Source organism: Aspergillus brunneoviolaceus (assembly GCF_003184695.1).
Source record: "Aspergillus brunneoviolaceus CBS 621.78 unplaced genomic scaffold BO95scaffold_6, whole genome shotgun sequence".
NCBI classification, from domain to species: Eukaryota; Fungi; Ascomycota; class Eurotiomycetes; order Eurotiales; family Aspergillaceae; genus Aspergillus; species Aspergillus brunneoviolaceus.
This window is the reverse complement of record NW_020290736.1, coordinates 53074-72748: the sequence shown is the minus strand read 5'-3', so window position 1 is coordinate 72748 and position 19675 is coordinate 53074. Positions and strand designations below refer to the sequence as shown.

The 19675-nt window shown below is 55.3% G+C and overlaps 10 protein-coding genes across 10 annotated transcripts; 4 read left to right on the top strand and 6 right to left on the bottom strand.

Moving 5' to 3' along the window:
• The first annotated feature begins 1227 nt into the window (after positions 1-1227).
• On the top strand, positions 1228-2215 carry BO95DRAFT_219950 (uncharacterized protein). Its single transcript, XM_025581183.1, has 3 exons — positions 1228-1720; positions 1776-1983; positions 2044-2215. The coding sequence occupies exons 1-2, from the start codon at positions 1473-1475 to the stop codon at positions 1975-1977; spliced, it is 450 nt and encodes a 149-aa protein (XP_025446510.1). The 5' UTR covers positions 1228-1472; the 3' UTR covers positions 1978-1983; positions 2044-2215.
• A 33-nt stretch (positions 2216-2248) lies between these two features.
• BO95DRAFT_449761 (EMC1 family protein) lies at positions 2249-3142 on the bottom strand (the record flags this gene model as incomplete). Its single annotated transcript, XM_025587965.1, has 3 exons — positions 2249-2311; positions 2488-3075; positions 3104-3142. 3 exons carry the CDS (start codon positions 3140-3142, stop codon positions 2249-2251), a joined length of 690 nt encoding a protein of 229 aa, XP_025446509.1.
• A 1012-nt stretch (positions 3143-4154) lies between these two features.
• BO95DRAFT_503041 (bZIP transcription factor) lies at positions 4155-5105 on the bottom strand (the record flags this gene model as incomplete). Its single annotated transcript, XM_025591066.1, has 1 exon — positions 4155-5105. The coding sequence occupies one exon, from the start codon at positions 5103-5105 to the stop codon at positions 4179-4181; it is 927 nt and encodes a 308-aa protein (XP_025446508.1). The 3' UTR covers positions 4155-4178.
• Positions 5106-6454: 1349 nt separating this feature from the next.
• On the bottom strand, positions 6455-8546 carry BO95DRAFT_470574 (cytochrome P450; the record flags this gene model as incomplete). Its single annotated transcript, XM_025589528.1, has 6 exons — positions 8172-8546; positions 7891-8108; positions 7646-7832; positions 7336-7579; positions 6598-7309; positions 6455-6538 (listed from the first exon to the last, which is right to left on the bottom strand). The coding sequence occupies exons 1-6, from the start codon at positions 8350-8352 to the stop codon at positions 6455-6457; spliced, it is 1626 nt and encodes a 541-aa protein (XP_025446507.1). The 5' UTR covers positions 8353-8546.
• Positions 8547-9060: 514 nt separating this feature from the next.
• On the top strand, positions 9061-10554 carry BO95DRAFT_341112 (Zn(II)2Cys6 transcription factor; the record flags this gene model as incomplete). The annotated part of the gene is made up of 2 exons (XM_025581964.1): positions 9061-9089; positions 9153-10554. Coding segments are annotated over 2 exons (1431 nt in total), but the record flags the coding sequence as incomplete, so codon positions are not given.
• Positions 10555-11081: 527 nt separating this feature from the next.
• Positions 11082-12157, bottom strand: BO95DRAFT_352998 (N-acyl homoserine lactonase family protein; the record flags this gene model as incomplete). The annotated part of the gene is made up of 4 exons (XM_025582158.1): positions 11082-11436; positions 11501-11754; positions 11852-11999; positions 12057-12157. The coding sequence occupies 4 exons, from the start codon at positions 12155-12157 to the stop codon at positions 11082-11084; spliced, it is 858 nt and encodes a 285-aa protein (XP_025446505.1).
• A 517-nt stretch (positions 12158-12674) lies between these two features.
• Positions 12675-14028, bottom strand: fmaE (monooxygenase fmaE). Its single transcript, XM_025585591.1, has one exon. It carries the CDS (start codon positions 13830-13832, stop codon positions 12939-12941), a length of 894 nt encoding a protein of 297 aa, XP_025446504.1. The 5' UTR covers positions 13833-14028; the 3' UTR covers positions 12675-12938.
• Positions 14029-14309: 281 nt separating this feature from the next.
• On the top strand, positions 14310-14897 carry BO95DRAFT_219919 (uncharacterized protein). The gene has a single exon (XM_025581182.1). It carries the CDS (start codon positions 14434-14436, stop codon positions 14785-14787), a length of 354 nt encoding a protein of 117 aa, XP_025446503.1. The 5' UTR covers positions 14310-14433; the 3' UTR covers positions 14788-14897.
• A 109-nt stretch (positions 14898-15006) lies between these two features.
• BO95DRAFT_353225 (uncharacterized protein) lies at positions 15007-16020 on the top strand (the record flags this gene model as incomplete). Its single annotated transcript, XM_025582173.1, has 1 exon — positions 15007-16020. The coding sequence occupies one exon, from the start codon at positions 15007-15009 to the stop codon at positions 16018-16020; it is 1014 nt and encodes a 337-aa protein (XP_025446502.1).
• A 4-nt stretch (positions 16021-16024) lies between these two features.
• Positions 16025-18187, bottom strand: BO95DRAFT_510993 (Zn(II)2Cys6 transcription factor domain-containing protein; the record flags this gene model as incomplete). The annotated part of the gene is made up of 5 exons (XM_025591401.1): positions 16025-16772; positions 16838-17118; positions 17178-17408; positions 17473-18006; positions 18084-18187. The coding sequence occupies 5 exons, from the start codon at positions 18185-18187 to the stop codon at positions 16192-16194; spliced, it is 1731 nt and encodes a 576-aa protein (XP_025446501.1). The 3' UTR covers positions 16025-16191.
• Positions 18188-19675: the final 1488 nt, after the last annotated feature.

Below are 19675 nucleotides of genomic sequence, written 5' to 3'. Positions count from 1 at the left end.
CGTAGATGTGTGTATTGAGTATATTTATGGCTATGTGACCTTTTTTCCGAGAAGTAGTGGGATCTGATGTTATATAATCTCAGATCTGTTATATTCTTCATAGACAAGAAGATTACTACTGAGTTATATATAAAACTGCTTATATTTTTAAGACAGAAAGTAAATAAAGTATAGATATAGATGTGAGATAAGATCTATTATACTAAGCTATTTAATAAAATAAGAATAAATAAGATATTTGAACAGCTTAATAAACCTGTCGGCTGCTTGGTTTATTATATTAATATAAATAGTAGAGTGGCTAACAGCCAGATCAGATCAGGTCAATTGGATTTTTTTTACCTAACCGCCAGGTTATAATTCGATTAAAGACAATTTTATATCTAACTGCAGTATAGCTAAAAATTGAACAATTAACTATTTTAATATGAATGATGGCGGTGGTCCAGTGTTCCAAAGTGTCTGGGTGGTCACTGACGATGATAAAATCTGGAAACTGGCACAGGATGACATTCAAAGTGTTCTGAGCACGTGCTATGACACGGATCCCGTGTCTTCTTAAGAAAGAAAAGGATGAATGTGAGGATGGGTGACTAGGTAGACAAAGCATAATAAGTTATGGGTTGTGTCTTCGAAAATTGCTCTACCGGACACTAGTGCAAAAGACATGGGATAGAATAGAGCTTAAAATCTTATTCAGAGAGTCGCCAGCGAGTACTAGCTAGTCACGATTGTTGCGGATGATTACTGAGCTTCGCTAGGCGAGAAATGATGATGGGGATGGCTGTGCGGATACTTGTACATTACACAAGTAATTCCGAATATGGGGCAGGGACCAATGGGGTCTTGAAGGGCGATAAATGAAGTTATTCTAGTACCTGAAAAAATAATAGTAAATGAGGCAGAGTTGTAAAATGGTTCACTCATCAGCCCTAGATAAATGTGGCTCTTCATGCAAAGACCAAAGATAAACTGCTAAATGTGCAAAATCAATATATTTCCTCTAATGGGACCAAGGCCCATGGGTGGGTGGGTATACGCCATTCACTAAAGAAATCTCGGCTATTCCGATACGTTGTCGATAATGGCAAAACTCAGGCCAATAGGCTGTCGGTACTTGGCGGATGGGGAATGGGGTTGATGGAAGGCGGAGAGGGTGGACAGAAGACCGGTCGGGAGCCACGACTATTGCAGCTCGGGCACCAAGAAATTTTATCTGCTTGCACATATGCTTCTATTTTCACCATTTTCTCAAGAATGACAGCCCTTTCGCCTGAATAACTCAATGCCCGCAGCTATGCTATCATCAGTCTCGGCGTTATGTGTCTTGTCACTCTCATCAACCATGTCGTCTTAAGCCCACCCCTGAATCCACCACTATATACTACGCCCCAGCAGGCAACCGACGCTATAGTCGGACGTAACCTGAGTTGCACTGCCTTACTTATCATTTGGGCTATTGGTTTGCTTCAATGGAGCGAAAATCTTGCTATGCTTTCAATTCATACAAGAAACCAGTCCCTTATTTTCGGGCTTGTTGCGGGAAATATCTCCTTGGCCTACTTGCTTTTAACCCAGTCGCATGCGCCAGCGCAGGCTTATTTCAACTATACCTTGTGGCCAGCCCATTTGGGGCTCACCATTGGGGCTTTCTTTTAGTTGAGCACTGTTTCGTATTAGACCTGGATGATATGGGCCTACCATCAACCATTCTAGCTTGGTAAGAGGTGATTCCCAGCCTGGTACTTGCTAAATACTTATGTGATGAAACCTAGCATTAGCATCTGTCGCACTTCCTGTGTATATGCGAACAGGATATCCAAGCATCACAACACGACTACCAAAATCCTGGATCTTGCATTGGAGATGGTTTACGAACATCACCGTGAATCACTCTTAGGATTGAAAGGTCTCTTGCCCCCATCCGACGGAGAGAGGAGGCATGTTTGTCTTGCAGGTCTAAGATACCCTTTGTAAGATTAAGTATGAAAAACCGCATACTTGACTTACCCTAATTGACTAGGCATACTCAACTCATTCTAGGGATGAAGAAATCTCCTCTTTTGACCTTACGTCTCCCGATGTCAAATCAGAACAAAGAGCATTCCAAGGTGGAGTTAAGCGGTTGTGGACCTGGAGTATCCTTTTTGAACAATTATTTTTTACAGTATGCTTTCCAAAGAAGTCCCGTAATTATCAATGCGGTAAAACAGACAATATAGCCCTTGGGGTTATAGTTTGACAGTGCTTAGGGGGCATCATTTGAGCGATATGCTGCAACCAGCAGGGTCTTGATCTTAAATTGAATGCTCTAAAAATATAAATTATATTCTTGAACAAGCGTCATATCAGGTATATGCATCTCTAGCCAAAGTCAAACCTCGGATCTCTAATTCGCTTTCCACAGCAAGTTGACCTGCTTCTTCCGGGTTCAAGAATTTTATTTTTCGCATCGACGATGTAAAGGAACAAAGATGGATGACTCACCATGGGGGCTAGGAAGGCCACACCGATTGCCAACGCTACCACTGTAAGAACGAGCTGCAATCTGGAAAAGCTCTTGCCAAGAGCATCACAGGCTTGGCTAGGGGTGGCTCTTGTACCGAAAATATCGCCACCGAATGCAAAGATGAGGTTGGTACTCTCAAGAAGAGTGGGCTCGGAGAGTACTGTCTTGATATCTGAAACATCACGAGCATGAGTGATGAACCACTTGCCATCAAACTCGAGCAGTGGGGCATAACGGAAAAGACCTTCCTCTGCCTCGGAAGCGGTTGGGTCGACTCGGTCGACGAGGCGGCGGGGGTCTAGAACAGGCCGAGGAATGCCAACGATGGAGCTCGACTCTGGCAGAGTGCAAAGGAGCTGGCGGGTAGTAATTCCCTGGCGAGTCTGGGTGACAGCCATGTGGGAGATAGGCTCAGGGATGATGATGGCTTGGGAGATAACGTGAGGAAGCGGGGGGCTGGCATCACTAGCACCATTGAGACTGGAGAAGTCTGCAGCGTAATCCAAAGGACCGCGGTCGTTGGGGATAGATGACTCGTAAAGCTCCGAGATCACAGGTTGGTCACCCTTGGCAGAAGTCTCGCTCGTCGGTAACATCGCCGAAGAAGGAGTAAACAAACCAGTTCTCAGACATCACAGATGCGATGGGCTGTGTTGTGTCCACACCTTTCTGGGTCGCTGAATAGAGAACCTTTCCGGAAACACCGCCCAGGAGGTAAAAACCAGCAATGTGGTCTTTGTCGCTCACAGCAGTCACCAGTTCAATATTGGAGCGCTATCTGGCGACTGAAGTATGCGCGCTCGCCAAATGACTGTTCTTCAATCTTGGATATAACCTCCCTCCCAGGGCCCTGTACCAGCAACGTGGCAGATATTCAATCAGAAGGGATGTACAAAGATTCTGCGATAGACTGATCATTTCTGCAAGCCGCGGTGTAGATATCCTTAATGGAGGACGGTGATTCTATGGATTCAACGAAGCTGTTGTCTGAATCTTGCGTAGCCATAGGTGTGGAGGGCCTGGCCTCCCATTGACTGGGCAGCTCACCGCCTTCCGGCCGGCAGTTTGGATAGATGCTTAGATAAATCCATCTTTCTTTATATATTTTTCTTGGATTATAAATCTTTCATTTATTTGCAATCCTTTTTTTCTTTAAAGTATTAATATTCTTAAAATATATTATTCAATAATCTTATATTTATTGGGAACCGCTACCGCCACACCAGCCAGGCTAGTGCCACACCTTTTTTCTGCTACCGCCTTTTATAAAAGAAAATAAACTTAGTTTTTATTTATTTAAATATTCTGCTTACCCTGCTTATCTAAATTATCTATATTTACTCTTTATTTTAATCTTTTTTATCTATAAAGCAGCAACTAAAAAAGAACTTATATTTTATTCGGCCGTGTTTAATATAAAACTTAAATACGGCTAAACGGACGGGAAGCCCTGTTTTCCACACCCGGTGGCCGTATGTGTTTGCTGTTGGGATGAGACAATCCTTAGGTAACAAAAAAACCCTGTGACAAACTCCAAAATTCTACCAATTTTCACGACTGCTTGTATATATAAGAAAGAAACAACATCGCTAATCGCTGCACGCAGAGAATGTAGCCCAATAACGCCCACGCCCCCCCTCCTTTTCCTCTCCCTAATATGCACCACCCCTCAAAGATCAACATCAAACGGATCATCAAACATGCCCCCCGACAACAACCCCCCCGGCGTCGACGGCAACAGCCCATTCCCATGGCCCGGGTAGAGCGGATACGGTGCGCGTGCCCATGCCCGTGCCCGTACCCTCATGCCGTCCAGCGATTCGAACTGTCGTCCCCCACCACACCCATCCTCCTCCCCCTCCCCCTCGGACCCCGTCGCTTCCTTCCCGTCTGCGGCACCACCCACCTCCGTAATCGCCAGCAACAGCCGTAGATTCTCCTGCAGGGCCCGCGAGTACCCCCCACTGCTGCTGCTGTTGCTGTGGCTGTGGCTGTGGCTGTGGCTATTGCTGCTCCCATCGGATTCGGTTGGGTCCACTACACACCCCATCACCGCCGCCGCGTGCGTGTTGAGGTAGATGTTCCGGGCAATGAGCAGCTTCTGCTCCAGCTCGTGCACCTGCCGCGTGAGCAGGGCGGTGCGCTCCTGCTGGCGGGAACGGTAGGCGCGCTGCGCCACGCGGATTTGGATTTTGCGGCGCTGGTTGGGGAGCCGGGAGTTAGTCTTGTTTTTTTGTTTGACGTGCTGGGAGGGGAGGAGCTGGCTTACCTCTTTCGTGGCTGCGTCGTCGACTTCCCCCGTGGTCTTGTCGAGCATCCTCGGCCGGCCACGTTTACGCCGGGGGTTCGTGGGTTGTTTCTTTGGTTGGGCGGGGTGGTTGAGGATTGTGGGGTTGTATTCATCATCAGTGGAGGAGTGGGGTGGGCTTGTCGGGTCGAGGACCGTAGATGCTTGTGAGGGGGTGGAAGATCGGGATTGTAAAGAAGGGGACGGCGATGATAATGATAAGGACGATGCATTGAGGAGGGAGAGGTAGTCTAGCATCACGGCGGGGTCCAGGGTCCAGGGACTCGGCACCATCTCTGCTTGTGACATCTTTGGACTTCTCGTGTCGAGGACGTTGAGGACTCAAAATTTTTGGCTGTAGATCTGTCTATCATCGGGTGGATATCCCCCTCTATATATAGTACCAGTGCATAGTGATGGTCGGGATACATCCCCAACCGCCAACGGGCCTGAATAAGCTATTAGGGCAGGTGGGGAAGAGGGGAGGAGGGGGTCCAGCTCCAACCCTTGAAGTCAACCCTGCAGAAAATGAGATTCACGCTCGCGTGGCCAGAAGAGATTAGTAGCCCCCAATCCTTCGACTCCAACCATCATGACCCTTACCTGCAGGGTGAACCGTGATTGGAGATATCGCGATCATCACGGAATCGGGACTTGTCGTGGACTCGTGGTTGTGAAGCTGTTCCCGCTGTGGAGTCAGGGACTTGGCCTTTTTAGCCGCAGGGGAGGGGGTCGATTGGGTCGGAAGGGAAGGGAAGCCCTAACCGGTTATCTTGCTGGTGCATGGCGAGACCGGGACCCGGGAATAAGGACGGTTACCGAGCGGAGTTTATTTGCTGTGAAGACTGGCTGTCACTGCCCAGTGGCCTCGCTTGAATACGTGCAGAGCAGACTAGTGCACGGTGATGTTTGCACTTTACCTGGAACGGAAGACCGACTTCCTGATCAGGGTTAGTGGGAGCGGGTCCCTCAATCGATTGATTATTCTATCGCTCCGGTCGAGATGAGATCGAAACTGGACTAAGTTCAGCCTGAAGTAGTGTTTTGGCCTGATGTCAGGCCACTAGTCTCTGCTAACTTGCTACTCCGGAGTAAGTTGTTGGTTTCTGGGTAGATTGTGGACTGCTTTTTTAGGAAATTGGTGTTCGGTCTGGGCGACTCTAACCTAACCCTAAGGCGGTTAAGCTTACCTACCTTTCTTTACCTTTACCCGTCCTAGTTTAGATAAGAAGATTTGATGATCAATGGCTGATGACCCTGGATTTGGAGGTCTCTCCACCGAAGGCGTGGTTACATTCTACAACATGCGATATATTATAAATTCATGATGGAATGGGGTTTGTCATGTGCTTCTGGAAAGACCTTTTTGCCGAGCACCTTTCTCGTTTTGAGGCTGAAGGCGAAAAGCTTTCCTTGCAATTAGTCAGGTTCCGGGGTTTGGCATCGGGATGAATATGGGGTGATGGACGGCAAATCTGCATCACTGGTTTGGGCTGGAGAGCCTCAGCCCCGATACTGGCAGGATTGCTAACTAGATCGGTACCGTACGATTCAGGCAGATAATCCAGAGGATATCTTAACCGCTGGTGCATTGTTTTACTGATCAGCCATGAACAATTCTCTCCAACAGTTCGGTAAAATAGAAATAATCCACACATCTAAACCGAACCAGCACCGTCCTCCGCAGCCAACGCAACTCGGACCCTCGTCCCATCTACCGGTTTTGCCGTGATCTGCATAGTCTATTCCAATCAGGTCAGCCCCTCTCCCACCAAAATTGGGTATAAGAGAATAAACTCACATTAAACAATTCCCTGCGGGCAGCAAACTGCCCCTGCGCCCCCATGACGGGCTGCCCCATCTCATCCCTCACAACCTCCCCCAAGCCAACCTTCGTAATCTCATACCGGCGCACCGTACACGCCAGAATCACCCGCACCTCCAGAGTGGCCAGCTCCTGCCCGATGCAATTCCGGGGCCCGCGCTCGAACGCCCGCCACGCGCTGGCGGGGATCTTCTGCTTCTCGTGATCAGACGACTCCAGCCACCGTTCAGGCCGGAACACGTCCTTGGTCGCGCCGTACACAGCCTCATCGCGATGGATCAGGGTCTCGCAGTTATAGACGACCATTCCATCGAGACACAGTGCCTCACCCCCGGGAAGCTGGACGGTAAACCCCGTACCTGGGGCGGTGAAGCGCGCGCTGCCGGAAGGGGGATGCAGACGGAGAACCTCCCTGATCACCGCGGAAGTGTACGGCATCTGGTTGAGGAGGTGTTCGCCCGCGGGTGCAGTCAGCCGTTCCCAGACAACGACCGGAGAGGGATCCGGCCCGAACAGCGTGGCCAGCTCCGCTCGGACGGCCTGCAGCGCGCACGGGGTGCGGCTGAGCTCGTAAAAGGTCCACTGCAGGACGATGCTGGTGGTGTCATATCCGGCGAACAGGAACGATTTGAGCTGGTCGCTTGTCTGGGTGAGCACCTTGTCATCCAGGGTGGCAATGTCCTGCAGGCTGAGGGCGAGGATGCTCCGGAGGACTTCCCTCTACCGGTCGGTGTGGCCCGCAGGTCGGCGAACTTCTGCGAGATGTGCGCGCGCAGATACCGCTCGAATCGGACCGTAAGCCGCCGGCGCTTCAACGCGCCCCAAAGGTTGACGCTCTCCCAGCTCATGCCGCCGGCCATCGGGTACGAGCGCACCAGGTCCCGGAAGAGTTTGTAGACCTCGCTTTGCTGGTGGGGTGCGCATTGTGCGCGGAAGTCGGTGTCCATTACTATTGCGCCTGTTTCATGGAAATACTTTAGTTTAAGGGTCGTTTCAATCCAGAAGAACGGGGAACTGTGTTTACCGATGATGTCGAAGGTGAGGTTGATGCAGGGTTCGTCCAGCCGGAACTCCACCCCGGACTTGGCGTGGCGGTCCAGGGTCTCGACGAACCGGCGCGACATGGCCACGATCCGCGGGAGGAGGGTCATCAGGTGCTGGGGCGCGAAGCCCGGGTTGAAGCGCCTGCGGAGGGTCTTCCATTCTTCGCCCTGGATTTAGGTCAGCATTTTGTCTCCTTGAACGCAATTCGAGGCTTGGGGCTGATACATTCGCGGCAATGATCGATCCCATTCCAATCAGACTGTGCAGGTCCTTGATCGTCGGCGATTTTGTCATGCTGTAGGGATACTCTTTCGAACTGCGGGAGATCTGCTCGGCCACTTCATGATCACCGATTACGCAGAGTGGGTATTGGACTGGCCGGAGGTCGAGCACGAAGAGAGGCGGGTGGTTCAAGTGCGCTTTGATCTCGAGGAGGACTTCGTCTGCGAGGAATCAGCACTTGTTCGAGCGGGCTTTAGTATCCTGGTAAACTACGGGAAGCGTACCGATATGTCGTTCGGGTTCACCTTTGGACATGAACTCGTGGATGGTTTTGAGGTGACCCCAGACTAGCGAAGGCTGGGGCTGCGGGTAGGGCGATAGCTGGGTGAATCGGTGATATTGCAGTTTCCTGTAAAGATAGAAGAGTAGGAGGGGCACAAAGGCCAGAGTGAGAGTGCCTATCATTTTGTACAATCTGGGGGAATACTGTAGCAGTAGGTGTGAAAAGACTGTTTCGGTGGTGAGATTGAAGATTATCGATCTGACAACTGATTACCAGGGCCGGTCTTGCTACCTCCTTAGATCCTAATGTGGTGACTGCTGACCGTAAGATCCCCACAATGCAAACTCTGGAGTCGGGAGAGGTATCCGATCCTGACGGCCTTGAGGCTCAACTTGGGAGACGTTTCAGCGAGCGACCTTTGAGCTCAGCAATCGAAACTTCCCCGAAGTTTCGCGAATCAACATCAACCAATCACTTATAATCAATTTCCCGCACGTGAAGTGGAGCCAACCAACCCTTGGAAGGAAACTGTCCGGGCGACAGGGGAAAGCCCCACCTCCACTCACATCTCCAGCCCTAACCTCAGTTAAGTTGGGCCAGACTCAACCTCTCCGATATCTTCGCGATCAGACCAATCGCTCGCTTTCGTGTTACAATTTTAGCGTGTACACCGGCGCTTGGCCCCACATAGTGCTTTATAGTCACTTTGGCAGCCCGTGGATTAGTCATGTGTCCCTGAGCCCCAACTTTTCCCTCGCAACAGCCAAACCCTGACATGCCGGACCTCCGGAGAACCATCCCTGGACCCTGTCCTGATCGCGAGTCGTCGTCATCTGGCAATGCATCCGTCGAGCCAACAAGCAACCACAAAGCCCGAGCCTAGTCGGACGCGGTCCAGAACCGGCTGTCGGACCTGTCGGTGAGTAGCAGTCATTCAACCTGTAATATCGTTTGGCAGCGGGCTACTAATCATTCCACCCAGGGCCCGCCGCATCAAATGCGACGAGACTCCCGTAGCATGCCGTAACTGTTCATCGACCGGTCGGCAATGCGATGGCTACGACGTCCACCGACTGCCCCCTAAACTCAAATCGACGGGCAAGAAAAAGACCCTGACTGCTCCACCAAAACTGCTGGGGCTGGCCGGCGGGCCCAGCCAGGCGCTGAACCGGCTGGACTGGACGATGACCTCGGACGAGCGGCGGTGCGTGGCCTACTTCCAGCACCACACGGTGCCCACCCTGCTGGAGTTCTTCGACTCTACGCTGTGGCAGAAGCTGGTGCTGCAGCTGAGCCGCTCCGAGCCGCCCGTCTACCACGCGATCGTCGCGCTGAGCGCCATCCACGAGAACTCGGAGGCCAACGGGATGCCGCTGGCCACGCCGAGCGAGTTAGTGGCAGAGAACCCCTGGCACCAGTTTGCGCAGGACCAGCTGGCGCGGGCCATCACCCTGCTCAACCGACGCAGCGCCTCGCAGGACCCGCGCTTCCGCGAGGTCATCCTGGTGTGCTGCCTGCTGTTCGTGCTGGCGGACCTGCTGCGCGGGCAGTACGACAGCGGGTTCGCGCATCTACGGAGCGGCCTCCTGATCCTCCAGGAGCTGCAGCAGCACGGCGAGTTTGGGAATTGCGCCTCATCGCGGGGCTTAGTCGAGCAGTGCATTGTCACCGCGTTCGCGCACCTGGACATCCTGGCCTCGCACTACGACCGCATCTTCCCGATGCTGCAGCCCCTCCACCCACTCACCCAACCCTCCAACCATGATCCCACCACCACCACCACCACCACCACCACCAACCCCAACTCCCCAACGCAACCCTTCCAATCCCTCCCGGAAGCCCGCGCGGCCTTCGACACCCTCCTCCGCACCTCCTACCGCTTCAGCGCCCCAAGCATGGGGCTCACCGCCCCGCAGATCTCGGCCAACTACGCCGCGCTCCAAACCGAGCAACACGCCGTGTGGAGCGAAGCAACCCTCTTCGCGCAGCGGTTCCGCCCCTTGTACCGGCACGCCTACCCGGACCTCTCGGCCAAGGAGCAGCGCGGCGCCGACATCATCAACCTGCACCTCGTCAGCCTGCGCGTCTGCATGCACTCGTGCCTGCTGGGCAGCAACCGCGCCGCGCTGGCGCACTACCGGGCCGACCTGCAACACACGTGCGAGCTGGTCGAGGCCCTGATGACCACGTTCCCGGACCATCGGCCGAGTTTCACGCTGGAGACGGGGGTCCTCCCGCCGCTGTATCTGGCGGCCATTCTGGGGGATGATTACCGTGTGCGGTGGCGCGCGACCGGGCTGATGCGGAGCTGGCCGCACCGCGAGGGCCCGTTTGATTCGAACTGGTTGGCGTCGTTGGCGGAGGAGGCGTTGTTGTTGGATTTGAGGCGGAGGTGTGAGGCGGAGGCGGGGTTTGGGGCGGTGGTTCTGGTTCCGCGGGGTGGGGATGCAGAGGACGATTTGACGGCAGATGATCTCCTCCTTGAACTGCGGGGGGTTCGTCGCAGGAAGCTGGAGGTGTTGTTGCGGACGAAACGGCTGCGGAAGCCTCCGCTTGATGAGGATGTGGACGTGGAGGTGGACGCGGACGCGGTGGGGTGGGATCCGTTGGACGCGGTCGGCCCGGTTAAGGGGATGGGGAGCTGGTCGTGTGTGAGGGCGTTTCATGCGGCGACGCGGGGGATTATGGGAGAATGTTGATTTTTTTTTTTTTTTTGTGATCTGGATGGATAGCGGTTGGGCGGTTCTTGCCCTTGACCTTGGTTTGATTCTTTCAAGCGGTGGATTTGTTTCAGCTTCAGCTTCGGCCGGCATCAAACTTCTAAGCGTTCCCTAACCCTAACCCCCAATGTTTACCCAGTATATACAATCTCTAACCCCCTCCCCAAAACACCTGGACACCAACCCCAGCCCTACTCATAAACCCCCTTCCCCCTCATCAATTCATCGGCCGTCTCATAATCATGCCCAAAGATCAACCTTGCCCGAAACAACCGCTGCAACCGCGCCACGAACTTCCCGCTGGCCACCCACGCCCGATGATCGCGCAGCAGCCAGCCCTGGGCCTGATTCCGCTCGAAGTTCTCCCGCACGTGGAACTGGTCCGTCGTCCAGATGAAGGTGCCGTCTTGAGCCAGGTTCACCTGCATGATGCACAGCCCCGGCGTATGTCCGGGACAGTGGTAGAGGGTGATGCCCGTGCAGAGGTCGAGCTGGGGTTCCGAGAAGGTCTGCCAGTTGAGCGTGTCCAGCGAGAGGTAATCTGCTCTGTTGCAGTGTTAGCATTCTTCGGATGGGTGGGTGGGTGGGGGTCAGGGAGGGAAAGAAATACAGATACACGCCGCCATCCGCCCCCGTCGCGGCCGCCCAGCAGGCGTGCTTGAACTCCTCCTCGTGGACGTAAATGGGCACCCCCGTGTTGCGGAAGTGCTCGAGCCCGCCGGCGTGGTCCAGGTGCAGGTGGCCCATGATCACGGCCTTCACGTCGCGGATCTCGTGGCCGGTGGCGCGGATGGCGGCGGGGAGGTGGTGCTGCGGTTCGTAGTGCGTGCGCGGGAAGAGGTCGGTGGCTTGGGGGTCCCATTGCTTTTCATCCGGTGAATGATCAGTGATGTGGTCTGCCGGTTGGGTTTATGTTGAGGTAGAAAAGGGAGGGCCTGGGCAAGGGAAAGCGAAAGCCTACCCGATCAACATCCTCCGCGCTCCCGGTTTCAAACAAGATCAGGCCCATCTCGGGGTGCTCGATCAATCCGGCGATCAGCATTAGGTCGCGGCGTTTGTTGGGCGGGTTGGGGTTGCTGGCGGAGCTGCCGTTGGCGCCGGTGAGGAGCCTTTGCTTGCTTAGAATGGATTCGAGGTATGGGGGGCAAAGGATGAGGGGGACGTACCATCCTTCGTCAACGTTCATCGTCCCCAGATTGAGGATGTGCATCTTCGTCCCCGGGGGACAGGTGTAGGCGGGCAGGGCCGCGGCGGCGAGGTGCTGCATTTGCATTGGGGCGGTCATGGTTGATTTCCGTAGATTGTTTCTGGATGATGATGACGATGGTTGTGATTATGATGATGATACGGCTGGTGCCTGGAACTGAAGACTTTACTTATACAATGCTATTGGCGACAGATTACAAAGATGGTTTTGTGATTAGTGATCTGGTGCGGGTGAGGTTGTTGATTGTGTCGCCGTATGGGTTGATTTGATGATTTCTCATCAGTCCTGCAGCCTGCAGACCTTGATTTCTGGCATGCGTGCGAGATTGCCATGTCTGGTTGTTCTGTATGCTTACTATACAGAACTGAGTCGCAGACCGGTTGCATTGTGGTTGAGCAAGACGAGGCCGCCAAGCCGGCCACTAGATACCGGATGATAACTTCCAGTTGCCAGCCCATTGTCTGTCTGCCAGACAGAGTACACGGTAGGGAATGGCTTGGCTTTCTGATCGCGCCATCTTATCATAACCAGCCTGAAAGAAAGTGCCAAATTCCGCTAATGTCGGACCATTTCAATGCTTTTTTCTTTCTTTTCTTTGTTTTTTATTTGCTCTTCCGACTTCAACGAGACAATTAAACAATATTGCTCTTTTCCATTTAAGACACAACAAAGTCGTGTACTAGAAATGCATATCATACTGCAAGAGCCATACCCTGCCTGTGTCAATCTCCCACTCCTGCGTAACCCATAAAACAGTACCAGTATCGATCAGCAAGCCAACCCACCTAATCCCCAACCCCACCCTACCAACACACTCCTAAACCCTCCGAATCATCCGACCTCACGCCGCAAAACTCCGATCATACAACTCCCCCTCCACCTTCTCGACCTCTTCCAACCACCCGCGCTGCAACCGCCGCGAGGCCGACCGCAGCGCGCCCCCGCGCGCATCCACCGGCGCCCTCACCCACATCCTCTGCCCCTTCCCCTCGCCCTGTTGCTCCTGTTGCTCCTCCACCGAAACCGGAAACCACGCGTCCGCCAACCCCGTCGGCTGCGAATTGATGTAGATATTCTCCCACTGCCCCCGATTGACGAGGTAGGTCTCATGGTAGATGGCGATGTGCGGATGCGCCTTGACGACGTCGGCCCACCACCGCACCCCGGCCATGTGCACGGGGTCGTGCGCGAACCGGTGCAGCGCGTCGTAGTCCCGCAGATAGAACATCGACATCGACTCGTTGCCCGCGGCAGCCGAGTCCTTGGTCCAGTGCGACACCCCCAGCAGCCCGTACTTCTCGGCGTCGGCGGTCATCGACGTCAGCATCCGTTGGTTGTAGGCGCCCAGCTCCTTCCAGCCTGGGGCGAACATGCCCAGCGGGTGGTTGACGCGGGCGCCCAGGTGGAAGACGACCAGCGGTTGGGCGGCTGGGGTGGCCGGGAAGTATTTTGAGAGGGTTGGGGGGTTGCTGGTGCTGGTGCTGGTGCTGGTGCTGGTGCTGGTGGTTTTGCTGGTGGTGGATGTGGATGGAGTTGTCGGGTACTGGGCTGAGAATTTGGTCTGCAGGGTGTGGTCCATGTAGCGGTTGCGGGTGATGTGCGCGGCCATGAGGAGGTGGTCGATCACGCGGTACAGGAGGATGACGGTGGGCGGGATGAGGGATTTCGGGCCGAGGAGACTCCAGGCTACGCCCTGGAGGAGGGCGCCGCTTAGGAGCCAGCTGCTTAGGGTCATGTTGTCGCGGAGCATGGCGGAGAGGCTCGGGGGGTGGAAGGGGAAGCGGATCGGGCCATTTGACGGGAGCGGTTGGGATGGGAGGAGGGGGGTGAAGGTTGATTGTGATGGCGATGACATTGTGGTTGGATTGGGGTTGTTTGGAGGGTAGGGATTATTTGGAAGGAAGAGAGGAGGGGAGTAAGCAGGGTCTATATAGTGCGTTGCATGGACGAGGGATCTCCAGGATGAAGGTGAAACGCCATCTATCTAGGCGAGGTGGCCAATGATAAGTGAGGAGAGATAAGCAATTCCCACATGGCAAGGCTGAGCCTCAGCCTCAGTGGCGTCAGTACGGAGTCACGGACGGTACGAAGGTACAATAACTAAGGTAACTAAGGTAACTAAGGTAACTAAGCTTAACATTACTTGTGAGCAAGTTACTCCGTACCGTATCCGCGTTCCGCGTTCCGCATTGCAGGCGAACAAGCCACTTGTCTGCTGCTTCTGCCGCTGCTAACCCCAATCCAGCTAAACGCTTCCTGCTCCGACCAGGCTGTCTACCCCACCTTTATAATCACTCTAATCAAAAATGTTGAGAAACCATTGATTATCCTTACATATGAGACCGCTGGCCACCACATCCACCATGTTCATCCCCTACAACCCCACCGAGATGCAGCCCGGCAAATCGCGTCGACCCGTCCACGCCCTGGTCGCCGCCCGCGCCGCCCAGCGCCGTCAACAGCACCAGTCCCCACTGTTCCAGCGTGGCTTGAGCACATTCGTGGTAGAGCCCGAAGACCAGAAGTCTAAAGATGATCTAGACAAAGATCGACGCCGCCGGACCGTGCAGCGCAAGCCCGGCCGAACACTGCCGAGCCCGAGCCCGATCGGCACGGGGCGATTCTACCCGCTGGCGACCCCGGCCTCCAAGGGGCCCTGCACCGCCCGCGCGCTTTCTTACTGTGCGTAGCCCTATCCTTTCCCTTCCTTATACTTCCTGTCTTACCCAAACCTCCCTACCCACAACCCACACTCCCCTACCTGTTCTGAACCAAGGAGGCGCGGGGGTGGAGGGGAAGCAGACTTCGACATCCTCCTCCCGCACGACTCCCAAGTCCTCAGCCACGCCCCGGCGCAGCGCCAAACCTACGGCTCCGTCTTCCTGCACTGGTCCGCCCACCACGACATCATGCTGCACGGCCTCGCCGTGTTCGCGCTGTGCAACCTCGAGTCGCAATGCGAGGACCTCTCCGCGGCCTCCGCCGAGCTCCACGCCGCGGCCCTGTACCACCGCGCGCGCCTCCTCACCGAGATCCAGCACACCCTGGCCACGGGCCACGTGACCGACCTCCTCATCTCCGCCCTCACCCTGCTCATCACGGTGGACGACCACCTCGCCAACGTCGCCTACAGCCGCGCGCACACCGCCGGCTTCGAGGCGGTGATCCGCGCCCGCGGCGGCGAAAGCCAGGTCGGCAGTTCCGTGCCGGCCATCAGCCAGGACCTGCGGACGGCGGCGAACGTCGCCCGGAGTCTGTTGGTGCTGCACATGCAGACATCCCTTTCTTCCGACGAGTCAGAGTCGGCGTCACCTTCCCCTCCTCCCCCCACCCGAGCATATCCTCCGACCGGGGACTGGGACACCTACAGCCTGACCCAGACCCTCGATATCCCCAAGGGCTTCGCCACGTTATTGAAGCAGGGCCGCATCACCCCGGCCTCGCTCGAGATCCTGGCCAGTTTCCACGACTGGCACGACCGCTACCTGCTCGTCGACGACCCCAGCAACATCCCCGTGTGGCGCCACAGCGCCTCGCGCCCGTTGAACCGGGTCGAGAAATGCATCTTCGTCGCCTTGCTGTGTCTCGCCGACGACGTCAGCCACATGGGCCTCCACCCGGCCGCCGTCATCTTCCGGCAGCCCAGGAAACGCGCGGAGATGTTGCTGGCTGTTCCCCCCTTGTGGACGGACGGTGCGTTGAAGGATTGTTTGGTCTGGCTGTGGATGGTGATTACTACGCCCAGGAATCGGGGGTTGACGCCGGTGAGGGTGCAGCGCGGGTTGTGGGAGCGCATCGTAAGAGAGGTGCGGGGGGATCTGCAGGCTTGGGGGGAGGTGGAGAGGGTGTTGAGGGGGTTCTTGTTTGATGGGAGGAGGGCGGGGGTCTGGGAGGAGACTTTTGGCAAGTTGCGGGGGCTTTAGGGGAGGGGTGAGGGGTGAGGGGGTTTTGTTGTTTCGTGCGTTAAGTAGAATAGAATTGTCGTCCTTGAAGTTGAATTCCTATGTTTAGGGTTAGATCTCCTTCGGTGCGGAGGGTGTTATCTTGACTACTACTGAGAAAGCCAAGTAACCATCGGACCCGATTGAGACAATTCAAGAGAGGTAAGGCCACCCCAGGAACTCCACATTCCAGAACTCGTCATCGCATACGAACTCTCCCCACGGCTGATCCTCCACCGCAGACGGTTCTCCCTCCGACAGAATCCCCGACGGGGAACCAGAGCCGGCCGGTTCGCTCGGACTTTCAGCATAGACCGACAAAGTCCACGCCTTTAGCATGTGGACCATCTTGATGAACGTGGCGAACACAGACTCCCCCGTCTGCGACCGGCCCCGCTCCAACTTCCGTGCGATCTCGTCCAGAACGCCGGGCAGATCGACGGACCGTCGAACCAGCCCCGTATCCCAGGCGGGGTCTTCCAGCGCCCCCAGGCGGAGGGTGACGAGCACGACGGTCCGGAATTGCTTCCAGACTGGGAAAGGGAAGCCGACGTACTCTGCTGCGTCGAATTGGAGGATCGTGCAGATCCAGGATTTGATGGCTTCCACGCATTGGAATAGGTGGTTGAGGGTTTGCAGGTCTGTGTCGGTTGCGATGGGGACGGTGGAAGTGCGGAGGAGGGTGAGTTCGTTGATTGTTATCTCTGCGTGGGATGCCATTGTTTGGAAAATTCCTGCACCGCAGATTAGGGTATGTCTCTGTTCTGTTGCAGCAAGGGGTAACTGAAGCACGACATACGGTTTGTCTTGAGATGCGCCGGGGCCTGGTGCCGCACCGCCGCCAACTCCATGTTGAGCGAAGCAACAAACGGCCCGATCATGCGCGTGCCCTCATCCGTCTTGCCATCCCCACTCTGCGCCCACACCCTGGCGACTTTCGCAGCGATCAGCTGCAGCTTGACCAGCCCCACCAGCAGCGCGTCCCCGGGCGCCTCGTTTGTGTCTTCCAGCACCGTCAAACATTCCTCCAAATACGGCGACCAGGACAGACTCTCCACCCGCCCGTGAAAGGTCGCCGCGCTACGACTCAGCATCAGCATCAACACCAGCACAAACAGACTCTCCGGAATGCAACCCACCTCGAAGTCAAAAGAAAACACGCCACCACCATCCGCCGATGCTCATGGGTGCGGGCGTCCGGCACGCGGATCTTGCCCTGGAACTGGCGCGGCACGGCGAGATGCTGCCGGTAGCCAACCCTACTAACCCCGCTGCCTTCGCGCCGCTGCAGCTCAAGGTCCAGCGTCAACGCCGTGCAGAGATGCGAGAACACCGTCAGCAGCGGGCCCATCGCGAACCGAAAATGGCCCCTACGGTCAGTCATCGCTCGTCAGCACCCCATGTGCATGGCAGAAATGGGAAGGGTCACCATACCATGCGATCAAGCAAAGCAACCCCAGCAGCAGATCCACCGTCCGCCGCCCTTCGACCACCACCTCCCGCGCCGCCATCTCCCGCACCGCGCGCCCCAACACCTCCTGACGCGGCCCGTCACGACACGTCACGGCCATGGCGCACGTCCAGAAGAACGGGCGCTTCTGGCGGAGCGTCCGAGCTGTAAGGGTGGGGTGGAAATGCACCAACGGAAGCAGAGGCAGATACCGCGTGCGGAGCACTTCCCAGTTCGCTTCTGCCTCCGCTGGGGCGAACTCCACGCCGGCGGGGAGCGCGTACGGGTTTGGCGGTGGGATGGTGTTAGCTGGCGCATCGCTCCGATCACTATTATCCACCGTCAACAGTTTCTGGCTACCACCACCATTACCATCACTCTCCCCAAGGCCATACCCCGTCTGCAGCAACGACACCAACCCGTCGAGCTTCTGCTCCAGCCGCGCGGTGCGCGAGGCGCGCGGTCGTCTTTGCCGGACCGTTGGCGCGGGGATGCATTCTTTTTTGAGTCGGATGCACCTATTCCCCAAAGGTCAGAATATATTGATTGGTCAAAGATATTACGACGGGATAGGGTAGGTAGGGTATAGTGTTACCTCTCACACCCGCCACCGGTCGCCCGCAGCAGGCACTTGCATTTTGCGCGGGCGCAGTTGAGGCACGCGCGGCCGTAGGGGGCCGTTCGTCGGCGGGGTTCCATTTGGATTGGGGGTTCCGGTCCGCGGGGATTGATCGGATTGAAAAGATATTCTGGGGGACTTCAGGGGTGGTTCTTCTTCCGGTGTGGTTGTCAGGATGCAGGTGGTCTTTTCGGCGGGGTTCGGAAGCTTAGTATCTTCCGAACCCCGAGTTGGACGGAGCGGGATTCGGCGGATGGGCCGAGGCCCGCTTGCCAGCTTTGGCTAGAGTATCGTGTGAGTGGTAGGTAACCTTGGATTCTACTTTCAATCGAGTTTGAAGGCTTGGGTTGAGAGTTAGAACTATCGGAGATTGTCAATGTCGACAACTGATAGGGTCGCAAGTTGATCATGCGTTTTTTGATTCTTTTCTTTATTTTCTGGGTGAGATCTGCACGCTGCTTACACGGGCTCTACACTCAATCCACACTCACTCCACGCAGTACGTGAGGTGATCAACAAAGGCACGCATCCTATCATGCAATATATCGAGCACAGTAGCTGTACGCAAGGTGATGAACGGTCCTACATCCAATCTGATCAAATTGACCCATGTGTTGAGCAGGGTGTTGGATCGCCAGTGGGGTAATGTCTGGAACCCAACTCGATCTGAAGAGATTCGGCCATAACATCGAAGCATAGTAGTTGTCAACTGTCCACGTCTGAATATTTATGATCACTCCCCAGCTCCTTTGTGGTCGCAGTCTAGCCGGAAGCACCGCCGAGGGACCAGCTGCCGGACTACATGCCGACCCGAGGTGTGTCCAGACCAGGCCGGAAATCCGGCCTCGGCAACAGAGCAATCGGGGTAGTTTGAGAAGCAAAGATAAGAGCTTGCCTATCAAGCTCAAGAATCTCAGAGCCGCATAAGCTGCGATACACCTTCAGAAAATAGACCGACTGGCGTCGGATTAGCTCAGTTGGCGCAAGCCTCTATGCCCTCGGCAGCCGGCGTGCAGGAAATATATAAGCAAAACCTCAGATCAGCCGCGGGAGTCAAATCTGGCATCGCACCGCAGATCGACCAGATGAACCCAATCTACCCAGCCGCGGAACCGCGGCACGGGGTTCAACCTTGACGTGGGTTCAACGTGTCGTAGAGATAGCATACCAGAATTATCCAGGGAAAGTGGTACACTAGTGTGGCACATGTTGCTAAACCCGACAGCTTGGGACTCCACCCGGGTAGATCGGGATCGTCCCAATCGCGACATCATCCCTTATCGGGATTCGCCCCCTTATCTGCCCAGCGTCTCGGCTTGCCGTTTTGGAGGGGCTCGCGTAGGATCTTGCCTGTTCCGGTAATTGTTGGCTTGGCTGAGTTCATGATGCACTTTTGATCGGGATGACAGGGTTTATTTTTTTGGTTGGCTACCATGAGGGTGAAATTGCTTTGCTATCGACAGCAATGTAGATGCGTTGGGTTATCGACAACTCAATATAGATTAGTACAGTACCTTGTCACTGGCGCCCGCCCTGTGAATGACTTAGTGAGCATACAGTAACTGACG

Excerpts from the sequence above, each read along its gene's own strand:
- BO95DRAFT_219950 (XM_025581183.1), top strand. The coding sequence starts at position 1,473 with ATGGAGCGAAAATCTTGCTATGCTTTCAATTCATACAAGAAACCAGTC. Across the intron at positions 1,721-1,775 it reads CCATCAACCATTCTAGCTTG|CATTAGCATCTGTCGCACTT; the intron begins GTAAGAGGTGAT and ends GATGAAACCTAG.
- fmaE (XM_025585591.1), bottom strand. The coding sequence starts at position 13,832 with ATGACCCTAAGCAGCTGGCTCCTAAGCGGCGCCCTCCTCCAGGGCGTA.
- BO95DRAFT_219919 (XM_025581182.1), top strand. The coding sequence starts at position 14,434 with ATGAGACCGCTGGCCACCACATCCACCATGTTCATCCCCTACAACCCC.